Source organism: Panulirus ornatus, chromosome 9, assembly GCF_036320965.1.
Source record: "Panulirus ornatus isolate Po-2019 chromosome 9, ASM3632096v1, whole genome shotgun sequence".
Classification (NCBI taxonomy): domain Eukaryota; kingdom Metazoa; phylum Arthropoda; class Malacostraca; order Decapoda; family Palinuridae; genus Panulirus; species Panulirus ornatus.
The window spans coordinates 11632140-11654160 of NC_092232.1; the positions used below are offsets into that span (position 1 = coordinate 11632140).

Below are 22021 nucleotides of genomic sequence, written 5' to 3' on the forward strand. Positions count from 1 at the left end.
CGCCGGGACGCCCTTGGCGTGTGAGTGTCTGTGTATATACGCACACGCGGGGACGCGCGCGTACATATACCCACTGGGACAACAAAGGCCCGGGCGGGCGAGCGGGAGAACGGACGGGCGGGCGGGTGGCGGAGCTTTCGTCTGATCCCGTCGCATTCCCTTTAATACATCCGTCCCTCCCACTCAACCCTCCCTACCTACACCACCTCCCTCGTGTGTTACAGGAAATGAATTTACGGCAGCACAAGTGCTTCGCGGACACTGATTTAGCGAGAGAGTGGACCTTAGCGATGAGCGGATGGCAGGAGACGCGCAGCCAAGCAGTGTCGGTAGCCGAAGCCCGAGCCAGCGTCGAGACCCTTTTGTCCACCCGGTGAGGCGTCAAGCCAAGGAAGTACCAATGCCTTGCCAGGTGGAGTTAATTATACCATTGTCGCCTTTTGTTTTCGTTTTCCTTCTTTTCCGGCGCCGATGCTCCAATATGGCGTGCACGCTGCTCCGCATCGTCCAGGCGGCAGTGAACTTACGTCGGCGGTTTGAATGCGCGATACAGTCCTCGTTCGAATCCGTGGAGAGCGGTGACGCCGGAGAGGAACGGGAAGACAAGGCCGGCACCTTCGAAGAAAATGGACAGACCCAACCCGACGAGAAAGATATGAGCACCAGCGAGCAGCTGTCCCAGAACTTCCAGCTTTCGTTCGCGGACCCGGACGAGGGGATTGAGAACATCGGCGAGCCGTTCCAGGCCGACGCCAGCGCGCCCAAGATGACGTTCATCCACTCCGAAGACCACCAGGACGCCCAGGAGACAGAAAACGGAGCCTATAAGGATGCCGTCGCCTCCAGCTCGATTGAAATCATCGAAGAAAACGGACGCGACCCGGAGACCACAGAGAGTGGGAACGAAGCCCAAACGAAGGAGAATTCAGCAGGTGCCACCACCACTGGAAGCGAAGAAGACGCCTCCTCCTCCTCCTCCTCCGCCCCCGCCGCCGCCCCCCCGGCCGTGAGGGAGAGCGCCCAGGGCGACGGCGTCCAGAAGATCCCGATGGTGCAGGTGAACGAGATCAGCGGCTCGGAGCGAAGCAGCGACAGCGACAGCGACAGCCGCTGCAGCGTCAAGTCGGTCCGACTGCGGTACGCGGAGGCCGTCTCGCCGTCCAGCGGCTGCAAGCCGGCCAAGCTGATCCGGAGCGACGCGCTCGAGACGAACGCCGAGCGGGAGTCGAACAACCTGCAGTGGATCCTGCTGGTGAAGGAGTCAGGCTCCGAGCTGGTGAAGGAGGCCGAGAGGGAGAACGGCGACAGCACGACGGAGAGCGAGGTGGACAAGAGCGAGCTGATGGGTTACTCGGAGTGGCTCCTGAAGGGCAGGACGAGCTACGAGGGCGAGACCTCCTCGGACGAGAACGAGGTCGGCGGGCTCATGAGTCCCGAGATGTACGACGAGGACGAGGAAGACGACGACGACAGTGAGAACTACCTGGAGGACGAGGACGAGGTCATGGTGGACGAGTCCTTCGACGACTCCTTCGTGGACGACGGCTTCGTCAGCCTGGAGCTGGACGAGTACGACGATGACGTCATCATCGAAGAAAACGAGGAGGACCTGGAACGGGAGAGGATGGAAGAGGAGATGATGGAGGAGATGAGGCGGTACATGATGGAAGGGTGAGTTGACCATCTGTGTTCGTACACACTGCTAATGAAAGATAAGACACACACACAATATATATATATATATATATATATATATATATATATATATATATATATATATATATATATATATATATATATATGTATGTATGTATAACGTTTGTCAAAGTATAGGTATATATATCATATATTTAACTTTCTTCCCTCCTAACTTAACCTAACCTAACCTAACCTAACTTAAGTCAAACAAAGATGGACATATTAAAGTACAAGCATCATAACTTAACCTAACTTCCCTTATTCTAACCTAATCTAACTTATGGTAATCTAACATAACTCTGACCAGACCTATCCAATTATGTTTCCCCTGACCTAACCTAACCTAACCTTGCTAGATTTGTCTATCATCTAGGAACATATATTCTGTCCTGGATTGCAATACAGTGGTTATGTATTATCGTAATGTTGTTATACACTTGAATTTTCTCTGTCGATTGTGATTAATGCATAGAAATCAGGTATTTGATAGACCATGGACGTGGGAATCCATACTTTCCATCAGTTCATGATTATCTTCACATTATTCAAGTGTTACTTGATGACAGAATTACGTTTGACATATACGATGTAGACCGAAGCTTAATGAACTAGTTGCAGTTCTCAGCCATCAAAGAAAATGGAAATGTAACGGGGTAAGAGAAAATGGGATTGTGGTCTGACATACCTGGGTTGCCTGTCTGACTCAGGTGTTTCGCTGGTGTTGGGATATTATGGGGTTACGTCACCTGGTGATGGGTGGGGGAATGGAAAACTGAAAAGGAAAAAAAAGTATAAAGAGGTGAATTTGAAGGATTTATCACCAAAAAGGGAAGTAAGAGAAAGGTAAAATGGGGAGAAGGAAGAGGATGGTAGGATGGTGAAGAGGAAGGAATAACTGAAGGGGCAGTAAGAGGAAGGGGATGAGGTGGACGAACGAGGGACTAGTGGACTGGTTCAGGTCATGTACACACACTGTGGATCATAATGTCTTTCTAAAACCTTCTCATATTCAAGTATGGCATAACATGAGTAGATTATGAACAGTGTTAGTTATGGCTATAGATAGGGTTGTGCGGAGGAGGGTGGGTGTGTCGGAAACGCGCGCGTGTGGGGTAGGGGTGCCATTTCATGTGTGGTGGGGTGGCGACAGGAATGGATGAAGGCAGCATGTATGAATATGTACATCTGTATATATGTATATGTCTGTGTGGGCGTTTATGTATATACATGTGTATTTGGGTGGGTTGGGCCATTCTTTCGTCTGTGTCCTTGCGCTAACTCGCTAACGCGGGAAACAGCGACTAAGTATGATAGAAAAAAAAGATGATGCGATTATTACACAAAAGTGCACCTGGGAACTTGTGTTTCATTCTCCCCGTGGACTCATAGGAATATATATATATATATATATATATATATATATATATATATATATATATATATATATATATATATATATAGATATATATATCATACTACTATTCGCCATTTCCCGCATTAGCGAGGTAGCGTTAAGAACAGAGGACTGGGCCTTTGAGGGAATATCCTCACCTGGCCCCCTTCTCTGTTCCATCTTTGGAAAAAAAAAAAGAAAAAAAAAAAAAAATATATATATATATATATATATATATATATATATATATATATATATATATATATATATATATATATCTGTTCATCATCATCTCTTTCAGAGAGATATGTTGGAGAAGCACTTCATACGATATGCATGTAGTATTATATTTCTATAACCTTTCCATCAGGCAGTTTCCGCTGCTTCTGCACAACCAAAAAGTGCCTTTCAATTTCCCAGTGTGATGTGAGAACTGGGTCATGGTTATACTCTGAAAAGAGAAATATCAGTTTACAAAGTAAATGTCAACTGTGATATTAGCAGTGTCTGTTGAGTGTGGCCAGGGGGTAGACAGGTCATGTTGAGTGTGGCCAGGGGGTAGACAGGTCATGTTGAGTGTGGCCAGGGAGTAGACAGGTCATGTTGAGTGTGGCCAGGGAGTAGACAGGTCATGTTGAGTGTGGCCATGGGGTAAACAGGTCATGTTGAGTGTGGCCAAGGGGTAGACAGGTCATGTTGAGTGTGGCCAAGGGGTAGACAGGTCATGTTGAGTGTGGCCAGGGAGTAGACAGGTCATGTTGAGTGTGGCCAAGGGGTAGACAGGTCATGTTGAGTGTGGCCAAGGGGTAGACAGGTCATGTTAAGTGTGGCCAGACGATAGACACCTCTAGTTAGGTGTGGCCATATGACCCCGCTTTTGAACTTGAGGTCAGAAGGTCAAAGGTCAGGTCACAGCAGCAGCACCTGTAGATTACATATCGTTGCCATACACATCTGTTCTACTGTATTGCACCTCCCCTTGGGGGCAAGACAGTGCTCTATCGCTTTCAAAGCGAGAGGGAGTGTAGTGTGGTCAGAGGCAAAGATCGCTTGTACTTGTAGATAAATTCGGCTCAGTAGCTAGCTACACATGTACTGATGATTTATATATATATATATATATATATATATATATATATATATATATATATATATATATATATATATATATATATATATATATATATATATATATTCATATATATATATATATATATATATATATATATATATATATATATATATATATATATATATATATATTCTTTTCTTTCAAACTATTCGCCATTTCCCGCGTTAGCGAGGTAGCGTAAAGAACAGAGAACTGGGCCTTTGAGGGAATATCCTCACCTGGCCCCCTTCTCTGTTCCTTCTTTTGGAAAATTAAAAAAAAAAGAATAATGAGAGGGGAGGATTTCCAGCTGTATATATATATATATATATATATATATATATATATATATATATATATATGTATTGCAAGTTTTACTCACCATATCATTGACACTAAGGATCAAATCTTCCTTTCTCAGGCTCAGATACTCTTTATATGACTTCCATCTTGATGATACTGTACATATTTTCGTAAGAACTGATGAATCCATTTTCAGAATTTACGTGTTAGTCATTCCAGTTTTGTGCATCATTCAAGTGGCTAATGCATTTTAGATTGTAATTTTCCTCCTCTTTTTTTTTGTGTGTGTGTTCAAATGTCGAGTTGAAGGTATGATATATTATCATAGAACAAGTGTATATTACATTTTAGCATTAGTTCCATCATGTAACATTATTCACTGTATACCATTTTGCATTTCCGTTGTTCACACTTACCATCGGTCTTATCACGGTGGGAGTAACAAGCACATAACAACAACAACAACAACAACAACAACAACAACAAGACGATTGTTACATTTTAGATCTGTAAGGTAAACAAATGCCTTCCAGACGTGAACCAGTTGCAGAAGACGCAGCCGGTGCTGCACAACCAACACGTCTGTGACTCATATACGATTAGAATGATATATATTATAGATATATGTTTTTATCGAGGATGTAAGGCATGTGTACGTGTAGGAAGAGAGGAAAGTGATTGGTTCTCAGTAAATGTAGGTTTGCGGCAGGGGTGTGTGATGTCTCCATGGTTGTTTAATTTGTTTATGGATGGGGTTGTTAGGGAGGTAAATGCAAGAGTCCTGGAAAGAGGGGCAAGTATGAAGTCTGTTGGGGATGAGAGAGCTTGGGAAGTGAGTCAGTTGTTGTTCGCTGATGATACAGCACTGGTGGCTGATTCATGTGAGAAACTGCAGAAGCTGGTGACTGAGTTTGGTAAAGTGTGTGGAAGAAGAAAGTTAAGAGTAAATGGGAATAAGAGCAAGGTTATTAGGTACAGTAGGGGTGAGGGTCAAGTCAATTGGGAGGTGAGTTTGAATGGAGAAAAACTGGAGGAAGTGAAGTGTTTTAGATATCTGGGAGTGGATCTGGCAGCGGATGGAACCATGGAAGCGGAAGTGGATCATAGGGTGGGGGAGGGGGCGAAAATTTTGGGAGCCTTGAAAAATGTGTGGAAGTCGAGAACATTATCTCGGAAAGCAAAAATGGGTATGTTTGAAGGAATAGTGGTTCCAACAATGTTGTATGGTTGCGAGGCGTGGGCTATGGATAGAGATGTGCGCAGGAGGATGGATGTGCTGGAAATGAGATGTTTGAGGACAATGTGTGGTGTGAGGTGGTTTGATCGAGTAAGTAACGTAAGGGTAAGAGAGATGTGTGGAAATAAAAAGAGCGTGGTTGAGAGAGCAGAAGAGGGTGTTTTGAAATGGTTTGGGCACATGGAGAGAATGAGTGAGGAAAGATTGACCAAGAGGATATATGTGTCGGAGGTGGAGGGAACGAGGAGAAGAGGGAGACCAAATTGGAGGTGGAAAGATGGAGTGAAAAAGATTTTGTGTGATCGGGGCCTGAACATGCAGGAGGGTGAAAGGAGGGCAAGGAATAGAGTGAATTGGAGCCATGTGGTATACAGGGGTTGACGTGCTGTCAGTGGATTGAATCAAGGCATGTGAAGCGTCTGGGGTAAACCATGGAAAGCTGTGTAGGTATGTATATTTGCGTGTGTGGACGTGTGTATGTACATGTGTATGGGGGGGGGGGGTTGGGCCATTTCTTTCGTCTGTTTCCTTGCGCTACCTCGCAAACGCGGGAGACAGCGACAAAGTATAAAAAAAAAAAAAAAAAAAAAAAAAATGTATATATATGACCGTGACTTTATATACATCTGTATACCTTCCCTGTATGGATGATTGTGACTGTGTATATACATCTATATACCTTCCCTGTATGTATGACTGACTGTGTATACATCTATATGCCTTCCCTGTATGTATGACTGTGACTGTGTATATACATCTATATACCTTCCCTATATGTATGACTGTAATACTGTATACCTTCCCTGCTGTTCATTCTCAGGTGTTCAGTCTTCAATTATCTTGTTCAGATAATTGGTACAGCTGGTTATCGTGTGGTACAGCTGGTTACCATGTGGTACAGCTGTTTATCATGTGGGACAGCTGCTTACCATGTGGTACAGTAGGTTACCGTATTGCACAGTTCGTTGGTCACTATGTGGTACAGTAGGTCACCATGTGGTACAGTGGGTCACCATGTGGTCCAGAAGGTCACCATGTGGTACAGTGGGTCACCATGTGGTACAGTAGGTCACCATGTGGTACAGTGGGTCACCATGTGGTACAATGGGTCATCATATGGTACAGTAGGTCACCATGTGGCACAGTGGGTCACCATGTGGTACAGTGGGTCACCATGTGGTAGAGTGGGTCACTATGTGGTACAGTAGGTCACCATGTGGTACAGTGGGTCACCATGTGGTACAGTGGGTCACTATGTGGTACAGTAGGTCACCATGTGGTACAGTGGATCACCATGTGGTACAGTAGGTCACCATATGGTACAGTAGGTCACCATGTGGTACAGTGGGTCACCATGTGGTACAGTGGGTCACCATGTGGTACAGTGGGTCACCATGTGGTTCTTTATATTATTTGTACACGAGTGTCCGATATATAAGACATTACCTCCACTGTATAGTAATCAGTGGCCACTAATGTCACAGTGAAACTGTTTTACTCAGGATATATATTATATATTTTTTCAGTTATATGATTAATCTTTATAGTTTTTCTAATAATCTGTCTGAAATTAGGGTGTTATTCTTAATAAATGATTTATTTTGCCTCTGTCTGTCCCTTTTGGTGTATATATATATATATATATATATATATATATATATATATATATATATATATATATATATATATAAGAATGTGTGGAAGGCGAGAACGTTATATCGGAGAGCAAAAATGGGTATGTTTGAAGGAATAGTGGTTCCAACAATGTTGTATGGTTGCGAGGCGTGGGCTATAGATAGGGTTGTGCGATAAGGGTGGATTTGTTGGAAATGAGATGTTTGAGGACAATATGTGGTGTGAGGTGGTTTGATCGAGTAAGTAATGAAAGGGTAAGAGAGATGTGTGGTAATAAAAAGAGTATGGTTGAGAGAGCAGAGGAGGGTGTATTGAAATAGTTTGGTCACATGGAGAGAATGAGTGAGGAAAGATTGGCCAAGAGGATATATGTGTCAGAGGTGGAAGGAACCAGAAGTGGGAGACCAAAATGGAGGTGGAAAGATGGAGTGAAAAAGATAAAGCAATCGGGGCCTGAACATACAGGAAGGTGGAAGACATGCAAGGAATACAGTGAATTGGAACGATGTGGTATATACCGGAGTCGACGTGCTGTCAATGGATTGAACCAGGGCATGTGAAGCGTCTGGGGTAAATCATGGAAAGTTTTGTGGGGCCTGGATATGGAAAGGGAGCTATGGTTTCGGTGCATTACACATGACAGCTAGGTGTGTATGAATGTGGCCTTTGTTGTCTTTTCCTAGCGCTACCTCGCGCGCGCGCGGAGGGAGGAGGGTGCCATTTCATGTGTGGCGGGGTGACGGCAGAGTGGATGAAGGCAGCAAGTATGAATATGTACATGTGTATATATGTATATGTCTGTGTATGTATATGTATGTATACGTTGAAATGTATAGGTATGTATATATGTGCGTGTGTGGGCGTGTATGTATATACATGTGTATGTGGGTGGGTTGGGCCATTCTTTCGTCTGTTTCCTTGCGCTACCTCGCTAACGCGGGAAACAGCGCAAAGTTTAATAAAAAAAAGATAACATTTATTTATTTATTTATTTATTCAATTGCATATGTGCGAGGCACAGATGACCAGTGAGGTAACCCGTTGTTTCTTGTGTTGCAGGGCCGGTCGTGGAGGAGAGCCGGCCGAGCACCGCAAGTTAAGCCGGCAGTACAGCCCGGCCGTGTACCTAGCCGGCGGACCCCTGCCCGGTGAGTTGCCTAGTGTCGCCATGATGGTGAGAAAGTATGGTGAGGGTGAGAATGGTTGGTAGATTATGATGCTATTGTCCTCTCCCATGTACCTCACCCCTATTGTCCTCCCATGGTAATGCTATGGGGGAGTATTTAAGCCTTATGGCTTACGGGTATAAGCCTAGATTCCCGAAGATTATGAAGCTCGAGAGAATATTTTAAGATCTTTAGAACGAATACGAATTGTCATGGACGATGCCAGGTCTTTCATGGGATGGAACGTATCCTTCAATACCCAGGAAAACCAACCATTCGAAATATATCTTTCATTTGTCATCTAATTTAAGTATACGCCAGGGATGTTTAAGAGTCTAGGGAGTGGAGAAGATTCTCACAGTGGAACGGTGGCGGTGGAGAACCAAACACCCAGTTCATGTGTTATGGACAACACAACTTCGTACCAGATTTACTTTCGAAATTTTATTACTCAAATCACCGTGTCCTCTGTGGTACAGTGTGTCCACCGACGAAGCGCTCCAGTCTGGAGACCAATAGAGCTTATTTGAGGGATAAAAGGAGAACAAATTGGTAGATACAGGCTAGGGAATGTTACACCCAGGTATAGTCATGGATAACGGACCGTCCAAGCAATTTGATTAGTTACCCCGTGAGTCGTAGCGATTAACGTTTTCTCTGACGCAGTGACGCCACCGTTTTCTATGTTTCAGTTTCCCTCGCCCTATGAATGGTTGAGTTTATCCTTGGGCTATTATGTGTAAACTTCTGGGAAAAAAGATATCTACGAAGTTTATATTTTATTATGATTTAAGTAATCTTGTTTTCTCAACAAAAAAAAAAAATACAAGACCGTCTTTAGCAGGAGAATAGTCACATCTGGATAGATATTATTTTTTTTTATCTTTTGTGGTAATTCTTTTTCAATGTACAATTTTCAGTTTTTATCTTATACTGGTTTCCCGTTGGACACATATTCTTACGTATATATTCATGGATGACAAAGACAGTAAGGTGGTGGGAAGCCGACCGCCTCGGATTTACATGTGTGTGTGGCAAAACCCGCCCAGGTTCAGACGTGTTTGGACACACACACACACACACACACACACACGCTGGGGCGAGGTACGACATGCGTGGGTGTGGTGGAAGGGGGGGGGGGATGTAGAGGGGAGTGCGTGGGTGTGGTGGGTGGGGGGAGACAGAGGGGAGTGCGTGGGTGTGGAAGGGGGGGGATGTAGAGGGGAGTGCGTGGGTGTGGTGGGGGGGGAGACAGAGGGGAGTGCGTGGGTGTGGTGGGTGGGGGGGGAGACAGAGGGGAGTGCGTGGGTGTGGTGGGTGGGGGGGATAGAGGGGATGCGTAGGTGTGGTGGGTTTGATAGGAGAGTGCGTGGGAGTGGTGGGGGTGAGGGCGTGGTTTTGGTAGGGATGCGAGGGGAGTGCATGGGTGTGGTGGGGATGTGAGGGGAAATGCGTGGTGGGGGTTGAGAGTGGAGTGCGTGGGTGTGGTGGGGGGTGAGAGTGGAGTGCGTGGGTGTGGTGGGGGGTGAGAGTGGAGTGAGAGGGCGAGGGCAGGGAGAGAGACAACGTGACATCCTGGCTGGAGGATAAAGAATGAGATACGGAAGAGAGAACTGTGTGTATAGTGTAGTATGGGAGGGGTGCACACAGTGTAGCAGGGGAGGGGTACACACAGTGTAGCAGGGGAGGGGTACACACAGTGTAGCAGGGGAGGGGTACACACAGTGTAGCAGGGGAGGGGTACACACAGTGTAGCAGGGGAGGGGTACACACAGTGTAGCAGGGGAGGGGTACACACAGTGTAGTATGGGAGGAGTGCACACAGTGTAGCAGGGGAGGGGTGCACACAGTGTAGCAGGGGAGGGGTACACACAGTGTAGTATGGGAGGGGTAGCACACAGTGTAGCAGGGGAGGGGTGCACACAGTGTAGCAGGGGAGGGGGTACACACAGTGTAGCAGGGGAGGGGTACACACAGTGTAGCAGGGGAGGGGTACACACAGTGTAGCAGGGGAGGGGTACACACAGTGTAGCAGGGGAGGGGTACACACAGTGTAGTATGGGAGGAGTGCACACAGTGTAGCAGGGGAGGGGTGCACACAGTGTAGCAGGGGAGGGGTACACACAGTGTAGTATGGGAGGAGTGCACACAGTGTAGCAGGGGAGGGGTGCACACAGTGTAGCAGGGGAGGGGTACACACAGTGTAGCAGGGGAGGGGTACACACAGTGTAGTATGGGAGGAGTGCACACAGTGTAGCAGGGGAGGGGTGCACACAGTGTAGTATGGGAGGAGTGCACACAGTGTAGCAGGGGAGGGGTGCACACAGTGTAGTATGGGAGGGGTACACACAGTGTAGCAGGGGAGGGGTACACACAGTGTAGCAGGGGAGGGGTACACACAGTGTAGCAGGGGAGGGGGTACACACAGTGTAGCAGGGGAGGGGTGCACACAGTGTAGCAGGGGAGGGGTACACACAGTGTAGCAGGGGAGGGGTACACACTGTAGCAGGGAAGGGGTACACACAGTGTAGCAGGGGAGGGGTACACACAGTGTAGCAGGGAAGGGGTACACATAGTGTAGCAGGGAAGGGGTACACACAGTGTAGCAGGGGAGGGGTACACACTGTAGCAGGGAAGGGGTACACACAGTGTAGCAGGGGAGGGGTACACACAGTGTAGCAGGGGAGGGGTACACACAGTGTAGTAGGGGAGGGGTACACACAGTGTAGCAGGGAAGGGGTACACATAGTGTAGCAGGGGAGGGGTACACACAGTGTAGCAGGGAAGGGGTACACATAGTGTAGCAGGGAAGGGGTACACACAGTGTAGCAGGGGAGGGGTAAACACAGTGTAGCAGGGGAGGGGTACACACAGTGTAGCAGGGGAGGGGTACACACTGTAGCAGGGAAGGGGTACACACAGTGTAGCAGGGGAGGGGTACACACAGTGTAGCAGGGGAGGGGTACACACAGTGTAGCAGGGAAGGGGTACACATAGTGTAGCAGGGGAGGGGTACACACAGTGTAGCAGGGAAGGGGTACACATAGTGTAGCAGGGAAGGGGTACACACAGTGTAGCAGGGGAGGGGTAAACACAGTGTAGCAGGGGAGGGGTACACACAGTGTAGCAGGGGAGGGGGTACACACAGTGTAGCAGGGGAGGGGTGCACACAGTGTAGCAGGGGAGGGGGTACACACAGTGTAGCAGGGGGGGGGGTACACACAGTGTAGCAGGGGAGGGGGTACACACAGTGTAGCAGGGGAGGGGTACACACAGTGTAGCAGGGGAGGGGGTGCACACAGTGTAGCAAGGAAGGGGTACACACAGTGTAGCAGGGGAGGGGTACACACAGTGTAGCAGGGAAGGGGTACACATAGTGTAGCAGGGGAGGGGTGCACACAGTGTAGCAAGGAAAGGGGTATACACATTGTAGCAGGGGAGGGGTACACACAGTGTACCACCGTGGATAAAAGTTCTCTCTCTCTCTCTCTCTCTCTCTCTCTCTCTCTCTCTCTCTCTCTCTCTCTCTCTCTCTCTCTCTCTCTCGTGTGAGGTGTGTGGTGACGAGACTGTGGTAGACCGAGCGGCTCCAACCCACGTATGGCTCAGGCCGAGGGAGCGCAAGACACCCACCTGGGACAAAGGAGTGAAACCCGACAGCTGCAGTGCTGCCGGACAGACCGTGACGTCACGGTCTTTTTGCTGCCAGACTGACCGTGACGTCACGGTCGTTTTGCTGCCACGCCGACCGGGGACGCCAGTCCTCGGCTGCGACACAGACCGTGTCCTCTGAGCCCGTGGTCTGCCCGCCACACAGACCGTGACGTCACAGTCGGTGTTGCCACACTCAGACCGTGACGTGACGTCCGTCGCCGTCTTGAGTTTTGTGCCACTCAGACTCTGACGTCATAGTCTTATTCATGACATCACACTGCTAAAAAAAAAAGGAAGGAAGTGAATGTTGCCATCACGTGGGTTCTGTTATTATTCAGGGGTTTATAGACCTTCCCCCCCCCCCCCTTTCCCACACACACACACACACACACACACACACACCTGTCTATAACCATTTGTGTGAATAAACAACTTTATGCACTGATGAAACAGGTGAATAACGAGGAAATAACTCTTCGAGTTAACGTGAGCCATTATTATGATTCATTTTGCGAACTGGAGAGTGAAGTGGAATGAGTCAGAGATTCGTTTTTAAGTCTACGACTTCGAACGAACGGTAACGCTTCGAAGTGTACGAAACACTTCTGTTATTTCTACAACGTATTTTTCTTTCTTTTTTTTTCTTTATCCTATTGTATAGTTTGTTGATGTCATATTCACGTGGCAGGAGAGGTGGTAGGGTTCATGTGCTGCCGCCAGGGGGACATATAATGCTATACGCATCGCTCGCGCCCCCCCCCCCCCAGGCAGGGTTCACATCGCTCGAACACAGGGTTCGAAGCTTGAGCACGGGGCTGCCACGCATGGCAACAATGCTACGGTTATGGGTCGTCATACCTCAAGGGTCGTACCTGTGCTGCTCAAGGGTCGTACCTGTCCTGCTCAAGGGTCGTACCCGTCCTGCTCAAGGGTCGTTCCTGTCCTTTACCTGTCCTTATAAAGGTTCGAAACCCCCCTGCTCAAGGGTCGTACCTGTCCTTGTAAAGGTTCGAACCCCTCCTGCTCAAGGGTCGTACCTGTCCTTGTAAAGGTTCGAACCCCCCCTGCTCAAGGGTCGTACCTGTCCTTGTAAAGGTTCGAACCCCCCCTGCTCAAGGGTCGTACCTGTCCTTGTAAAGGTTCGAACCCCCCCTGCTCAAGGGTCGTACCTGTCCTTGTAAAGGTTCGAACCCCCCCCCCCCTGCTCAAGGGTCGTACATGTCCTTGTAAAGTTTCGAACCCCCCCTGCTCAAGGGTCGTATCTGTCCTTATAAAGGTTCGAACCCCTCCTGCTCAAGGGTCGTACCTGTCATTCTAAAGGTTCGAACCCCTCCTGCTCAAGGTGACTGACATTCTTATCCTACGTCATAACTATGCTCAGAAATCGGTTCCGTTTTGTAGGCGCTACCTCACTCACGCGGTAAACGGCGATCAAGTATGATTTTATATATATAAAAGGTAATTTTTCTACATAAAAAAGAATATGATTACAGGGAATAGTTTAAAGAGATATGTGCGCCAGTAGCCATAGAAATATAGCTTTAGTTATAAAATGTCTGGACTGAATAAAAAGAAATATAGTACACGAGCAAGATGAACAGAAAATGGGAAGATGGTAGCCCACCTACCTCTGTGGGGGTCATCAATGTATTGATGGAGTGAGGGGTTATGGTGGCTCTTCCCCTCACACACCCCCCCACCCGCCACCTCTCACGTGACTCTCATCCCCCCACACCTACCCACCCCCTTTCTCTCTCTCTCTCTCTCTCTCTCTCTCTCTCTCTCTCTCTCTCTCTCTCTCTCTCTCTCTCTCTCTCTCTCTCCACACAGTTCCTCTCAGGCCCCCCTGATAAACCCCTCCCTCTTCTCCCCTCCCCCCGCCCCTAAAACTCCACCCTCCACTCACATTGTCCCGATGTGTTTCCCGGCTGACCTCGGCTGCGTCACGCAATTCCAGGCGTCACATCATATAACCCTCCCCCCCCCTCCTCCCTCGCCCGCTGAGGCGTCACTCAGCGATGGCTCTTGTTACCCGACCAAAATGAAATGCGTCGCCTCTCACCGACCTGACGCAACACGGAGGCTAGTCTCCCCTCCGTAGGCCGCCTCGCGCACGGAATCGAACACGGACAAGACGGCATCAAGTGGGACAGCACCTCTACTTTAAATTACATGCCACATACCTCCACTCAAAATATCTCTTTTTCTCATTATTTCTTTTCCTATTATCTTAGTAGTGGTACGAATAGTGCCTGTGATCGCCGCGAGTATCGGTACTTAGTAGTGATAAGAGAAACGAGAGTGAAATAGAGATTTAAAGGTGAAATACGTCCGTTATTAATCTTGTCCTAGGAGCGGGTCGCGAGCTGGTTGCCATGGAAACCATGACGTCATGGGTTCGGCGGCGATGGAGGCAGCGGCTTTAATCTGGTGGATGTCCGAATGTCTGTCTGTTTCCACACACTCCCCTCCTTCGTCTTCCACCCCCCCGCCAGACGCGCAGCTCAGGGGGAGGGGGTCATACATCCTCTCTACGTCTCACCTCACACCCCCCCCACACATCCAGGCAAACGTGAATCACAGTTTTAGCGAGACTATAACATCACCTGGCATTTATGATCGTGATATATGGGATGAAATTAATCATGGCTGGCTAGAAACTGGGGTTAAAGAAATGCTGTTGTGGCTGACTGGCTGGGTGACACAGAGAGGGCGAGCGCGTCATAGTGTAACCCGGCCGTCTGTGTCCGTAGACTGTTGTATGACATCTTTAGTTTTCCCCATGTTGTATGAACAACTTTATGGCCCCCTCTACCACCTCATGACTTCGATAATACGCCATTTACATTTCTAAAATAAAAATTGAAATCATCCATGTTACACGAGATTAATATATTTTTCGGATATGTAGACAGTTATGTTTTGTATATGTAGACAGGTATGTTACGTTTTGTATATGTAGACAGGTATGTTGCATTTTGTATATATAGAGAGTTGTGTTATGTTTTGTATATGTAGACAGGTATGTTATGTTTCATATATGTAGACAGGTATGTTGTTTCATATATGTAGACAGGTATGTTACGTTTCATATATGTAGACAGGTATGTTATGTTTCATATATGTAGACAGATATGTTATGTTTCATATATGTAGACAGGTATGTTGTTTCATATATGTAGACAGGTATGTTATGTTTCATATATGTAGACAGGTATGTCATGTTTCATATATGTAGACAGGTATGTCATGTTTCGTATATGTAGATAGGTATGTTATGTTTCGTATATGTAGATAGGTATGTTATGTTTCATATATGTACACAGGTATGTTATGTTTCATATATGTAGACAGGTATGTCATGTTTCATATATGTAGACAGGTATGTCATGTTTCGTATATGTAGACAGGTATGTCATGTTTCGTATATGTAGATAGGTATGTTATGTTTCATATATGTACACAGGTATGTTATGTTTCATATATGTAGACAGGTATGTTACGTTTCATATATGTAGAGAGTTGTGTTATGTTTTGTATATGTAGACAGGTATGTTATGTTTCATATATGTAGACAGGTATGTTATGTTTCATTCCAGTCATGTTTTACCGTGTGTTGTCATAACTGTAAAGATACAACTGTACATTGATATGTCACCCGTTACCTAGTGTTACTTCACCCGTTACCTAGTGTTACATCACCCGTTACCTAGTGTTACATCACCCGTTACGCAGTGTTGTGTCATCCGTGACGCAGTGCTACATCACCCGTTACACACTGTTGTGTCACAGATTAAGGTAAAATTTCGACATAAAAAAAAAAAGAAATGATAGAATTGATGAAATTCGTCAGCCAAGCGTGACTCTGCTTTTCTTCCTGGGCAGTTTGTGTGTGTGTGTGTGTGTGTGTGTGTGTGTGTGTGTGTCTGTGTGTGTGTGTGTGTGTGTGTGTCTGTGTGTGTGTGTGTGTGTGTCTGTGTGTCTGTGTGTGTGTGTGTGTGTGTGTGTGTGTGTGTCTGTGTGTGTCTGTGTGTGTGTGTGTCTGTGTGTGTGTGTGTGTGTGTGTGTCTGTGTGTGTGTGTGTGTGTCTGTGTCTGTGTCTGTGTGTGTGTGTGTGTGTGTCTGTGTGTGTGTGTGTGTGTGTGTGTGTGTGTGTGTGTGTCTGTATGTGTGTGTGTGTGTGTGTCTGTGTGTGTGTGTCTGTGTGTGTGTGTGTGTGTGTGTGTGTGTGTGGGAGGTGAGGTAAGGGGTGTGGGAGTTGATGCCTCATATTTGCCTACTTAGAGAGAGAGGCCTTTGCTTAGCCTTGAATTGGGTAACACAGTTGTGCATCGACATTTTGTCACCACACGTCTCTCTCTCTCTCTCTCTCTCTCTCTCTCTCTCTCTCTCTCTCTCTCTCTCTCTCTCTCTCTCTCTCTCTCTCTCTCTCACACACACACACACACACACACACACACACACACACACACACACACACACACACACACACACACACTGTTTCCCACAAGCCTTACATCACTTGTGAGGCTAACGGCTTGTGTGAGGTATTGGTGGTGTACGAGAGGAAGGACTGTAACAAGTCTTGGCCTTCACGGGTCAGTGCACGTCAAGTGGACGCGATCGTGCACACGCCCTCACCCGTGACGAATGCACGGGCGGGCGTGTCTGGCACACGCACGGAAATGCACTTTCGAGGCGCATCATTCATGACCGGGCGCATACAACGCATTGTGCGTGTGTGCTTGTTATTATGGATGCATGACTCTCCGCTCGTACTCACTCTCTCTCTCTCTCTCTCTCTCTCTCTCTCTCTCTCTCTCTCTCTCTCTCTCTCTCTCTCTCTCTCTCTCTCTCTCTCTCTCTCTCACACACACACACACACACACACACACACGTCATGAGGGAGTGAGTGTATGACAGCAGCGACTCCACAAAGCCCCCCCCCCCAAAAAAAAAGGGGGGGAGGGGGTAAGAAAAAAGAGAACAAAGAAAAACGTCAAAAGACTTGAGAACTATCGATAACAGAAGAACTGGAGATCTAGGAAGACATCCGAGAGAGAGAGAGAGAGAGAGAGAGAGAGATGCTGCTGCATGATCTCTCACGTGCACAGCAGCGAGTGGAGGACAGGAGTGACGTCTTATAACTGAGGGTGATAACCCTAGGGTGGGTGAGTGGCTGGGGTGAGTGGGTGGTGAGTGTTGTACCTGGCATGGTACGTACAAGATGGCAGGTGAAGATACGCGAGTCCCCATCCGAGATGACCGATGCCTGGAAGTGTGTCTGATGCTGTGTGGGGTGGATTATGACGCACGTGAGGCGGGGTGGGAGAGACAGAAGGGGTTACATAGCCTCCACCACCACCCCACAATCTGTACAATACCCTCCACAAGCACTCCACAACCCTTACATAGCTTCCACCACCACGCCACCACCACTCCACAACCCTTACATAGCCCACACCACCAACACCACCACTCCTCAACCCTTACATAGCCCACACCACCACCACCACTCCACAACCCTTACATAGCCCACACCATACCACTCCACAACCCTTACATAAACCAAACCACCACTCAGCAATCCTTACATAGCCGGCCACACTCCACACCACCACTCCACAACCCTTACATAGCCCCCACACCACCAACACCACCACCCTCAACCCTTACATACCCCACACCTACCTCCAGCACCACTCCACAACCACAGGCGGCCTCAGCAACTCTCACAAAGGAGTGTGAGTGTGTACCCACAGTCGACCCTCGTGGATGGAACCCATAAAGTACAGGGACGTTCTCCCTCCATATTGATGACCAGGTTCCTCCCCCGTCAGGAGGGCCCGTCTGGGGCATCACTCCTCTCACCTTCCACCCCACCCCATCCCTTCTCCTCCCCACCATCGGCCCCAAGGGGCAAGGGGAAGGGGCGACCAAAGTTCCCCGCCGGAATTGAACCGTAGGTTTTTGAGGTGGACTGGGCCATAGCCATGTGCGGCACAGACGCTTGTGCGCAGCAGACAGTGTCACCCATAGCCGTGTGCGGGACAGTTCATGTATGCCGTGGCCATATGCGCAGCAGACAACATGTGTGTGCAACAGCCATGTGTTCAAGCGCTGTGTGCAGCAGAAATGCGTGTGCAACAGACTACGTTTGCGAGAGATCGCGTGTAGAACGTGCAACAGACCATGCGTGCAAGAGGCAGCAGAACCGCGCTGGCAGCAGACGAGACGCAGGATGAATGGCACAGCCCGGCAGCAGCAGCTATTAAACACACAAGATGAGTGAGATAAAAGCGGAGTCTGGTCTTTGGAGGGGAGGGGAAACCCCAGGCAGGAGGGGGAGGGGGGGCTGAGTGAGTGTGTGTGTGTGTGTGTGTGTGTGTGTGTCTAGGGTAGAGGAGGGGAGGGAAGGGAGGGAATGCTGCAGCGCCACGCCTCCTGCTGTGGATGGTGGCGACGGTGTCCTCCCGCACTACAGCAGGAGAGATGAATGGAAACACACACACACACACACACACACACACACACACACACACACACACACACACACACACACAGAGGACAGGCCAGGTACGGTGGGTGATGGGAGCGTGAGAGGCAAGATAATGCATACCAGATGTGGCTGCAGTGGTGGTAAGTGGCGAAACGCCTCAACTGAAGAGTCCGTAGTAGAGGAAAAACGTCCCTGATATGGTTGGCGGTGTGGCAATACAGGTGAACTGTCGTAGAGAGATGTCGTCTGGCCAGGCCGGAGGGAGGTGCATGATGGCATGGATGGAGAGTGAAGGTTAGAGGAAGGAGAGAGAGAGAGAGAGAGAGAGAGAGAGAGAGAGAGAGAGAGAGAGAGAGAGAGAGGGAGGGAGGGAGGGAGTGGTACATGATGATGAGGGAATGGAGAGAGAGGGAGACGAATGTTCATCTTCATACATGTCCCTAAGTTCCAAGCTATAGAGGAGGGATGGCCACTCAGACAGTACAGAATGGGAAGAGGAACTGTGGGAAAAAAAGAAAAAAGGAAAAGGAAAATATGATACATAGTGGTGTTGATGTTGTATGATTCTTCCAAAGAATTTCAGTGATCCAGGAAGAGGCGTACGGCGATAGCAGTGAAGGAGGAAAACAGATTGGTGGCGCAGGAGGAGGCGGGGAACACACACACACTTCTCACACATGGTCGAGTGTGAATGAGATGGGAAGTTCATTCAGTCTTAAGACTGACTGGAAGGAACGTACGTTTTCGAGAGAGTCCGCTGGAAAATTGTCCCTACCACCGACACGTCATGCGACCTCACCAGGAAGAGAGGGAGAAGGCGATGAGGCAGAACCCTGAAGATCGCCACCGCTCTTGGTTGGTTGGGATGACGGACGGCCTCGGTCCATCAACAGCCACTGCAGTGGAACGGCCAGAGCTCGCTCTGCCTTAAGGAACAGAGAGGAGCGGAAAAACCAAAGGAATGGAGTCTATAAAGGAAAGACTTATGCCACGCCCTTGGAGATGTTGACGGCCACGACATGAGAGACGAGGACCAGAGGTGACTCACGGAGGGTAGAAGATCACCTGTAGCTCTGCACTCCAAATGCGGATAGATCAGAGAGGAATGGAAACGGTTTCCGCCAGAGAAAGTGAGAGTTAAGGAGAGCTACAGAGACTTTGGAGATAGCAGGAGTGAGAGCAAATGGGTAACTACAGGAAGGAGGTAGGGCGGTCCCCTTGCTTTGGGACGGGCTGCACCAAAGGCGTGCCTGCGAGAGAAAGCAAGAGTCTAGGTGTCAAGGAAGAGGTGCAGCAGGCGAGCAAGGAGACCAGTAACCCACAGGTGCACTCCTCCACAACATTCTCCCCACTCCCCTCAACAAGGCCTTCACATTAATAGAACACAACGCCCTCCTGTAGCAAGGATTCGAACCCCCTCCTCCCCCTTACCATTTGTTAAGCAGCTGGGCGCATAATCACAAGGCTATGCTGCGCGTAAAGAGAAATGACTATTCGATCACTAGTAATTATCGAATACCCTTCGGCTCACGCCTGCGAGCAGCGGCCGTCTCGATTGGTCACTGCCCTTCAGCCTCACATTACCCAGTTGCCAACGGTTCTCCCACATTACTGCACTGCCACACGTGGAGGTGTGGGGAACACGTGCGTCGCGCAGTGTAGCTTTCCCAGCCACGACGGAAATGGTAGAGGGGTTCGAATCCTTGCTGTTGGAGGGCATTATGTGGACGTATATGAGTTGCCGCTACCACTCCCACCACAGCCAAGCCTGCCGTGACCTCTGACCTGACCTGACCCACCACCACCATCCCCACAAAGACTGCCGCGACCTCTGACCTGACCTGGCCAAGGTAGTTGGGTCATCAGGACCACAGCCGACACTGTGCCCTGACCTACGACCTTCTCGACCATAATGAGGCTCTGAATAATTGAGAGAGAGAGAGAGAGAGAGAGAGAGAGAGAGAGAGAGAGAGAGAGAGAGAGAGAGAGAGCGTGGCTGTCTCCCTCCAAGCTCTCAGCGTCCTCTGAATACTTCAGGAGGCCAACACTGCTGTGTTGCTGGAGGCCGCCCCTCACCACCACCACCACTACTGCTGGAGGCCGCCCCTCACCACCACCACCACCACTACTGCTGGAGGCCGCCCCTCACCACCACCACCACCACTACTGCTGGAGGCCGCCCCTCACCACCACCACCACCACTGCTGCTGGAGGCCGCCCCTCACCACCACCACCACCACTACTGCTGCTGGAGGCCGCCCCTCACCACCACCACCACCACCACCACCACTACTGCTGGAGGCCGCCCCTCACCACCACCACCACTACTGCTGCTGGAGGCTACCCTTCACCACCACCACCACCACCACTACTGCTGGAGGCCGCCCCTCACCACCACCACCACCACCACCACTACTGCTGCTGGAGGCCGCCCCTCACCACCACCACCACTACTGCTGCTGGAGGCTACCCTTCACCACCACCACCACCACCACTACTGCTGGAGGCCACCCCTCACCACCACCACTATTACTGGAGGCCACCACCCCCACCACAACTACGACAGTATTGATGGGAGGCCACCACGCCCACCACAGTACTACTGGAGGCCATGAACACCCCCACCACAGCACTGCTGGAGACCACTGCCACTACCACAGTATTGCTGGAGGCCACTACCACCAGCAGAGTACTGATGATGGCCACTTCCACCACCACTATACTGCTGGAGACCACCACCACTGTTGTTGGAGGCCACTACCACCACCAACACCACCACTACTGCTGGAGGCTGGAGGCCACTACCACCGCCACTACTGTTGGAGACCAACACTTATAAGACGGCTTCTTGTGTATGATTTTGCGTTTTAGACCATAACTCCACATTTGCATGTCATTCCACATCTGCATATCACTTCACATCTGCACATCACTCCACATTTGCACATCACTCCACATCTGCACATCACTCCACATTTGCACATCACCCCACATTTGTACATCACTCCACATCTGCATATCACTCCACATTTGCATGTCACTCCACATTAGCATATCACTCCACATTTTTCATATCTCCAAATCTGCATATCACTCCACATTTGCATGTCACTTCACATTTGCATATCACAGCACATCTGCACATCACTCCACATTTGCATATCACTACACGTTTGTACATCAGTAAAGCTAATATAGGGATTGTCTTCAACAATCAAAGACAGATAACAGAAGTATCAAGCTGGGTTCTCAATTTGATATAAATATATATATATATATATATATATATATATATATATATATATATATATATATATTTTTTTTT

General features: G+C 48.7%; 1 protein-coding gene across 7 annotated transcripts in view; it reads left to right on the forward strand.

The window, feature by feature from the left end:
• The window catches only part of LOC139750209 (uncharacterized), a 249849-nt gene that overhangs the window by 150535 nt on the left and 77293 nt on the right, over positions 1–22021 (forward strand). For 6 of the 7 annotated variants that reach the window (XM_071664668.1, XM_071664666.1, XM_071664672.1 and 3 more), the window contains exons 2-3: positions 225–1671; positions 8437–8525. In XM_071664668.1, the coding sequence (XP_071520769.1) occupies positions 299–1671; positions 8437–8525 (1462 nt within the window). In that variant the 5' untranslated portion in view covers positions 225–298. The remainder of the gene's footprint in view (positions 1–224; positions 1672–8436; positions 8526–22021) is intronic. The other variant, XM_071664673.1, reaches the window with a different exon arrangement.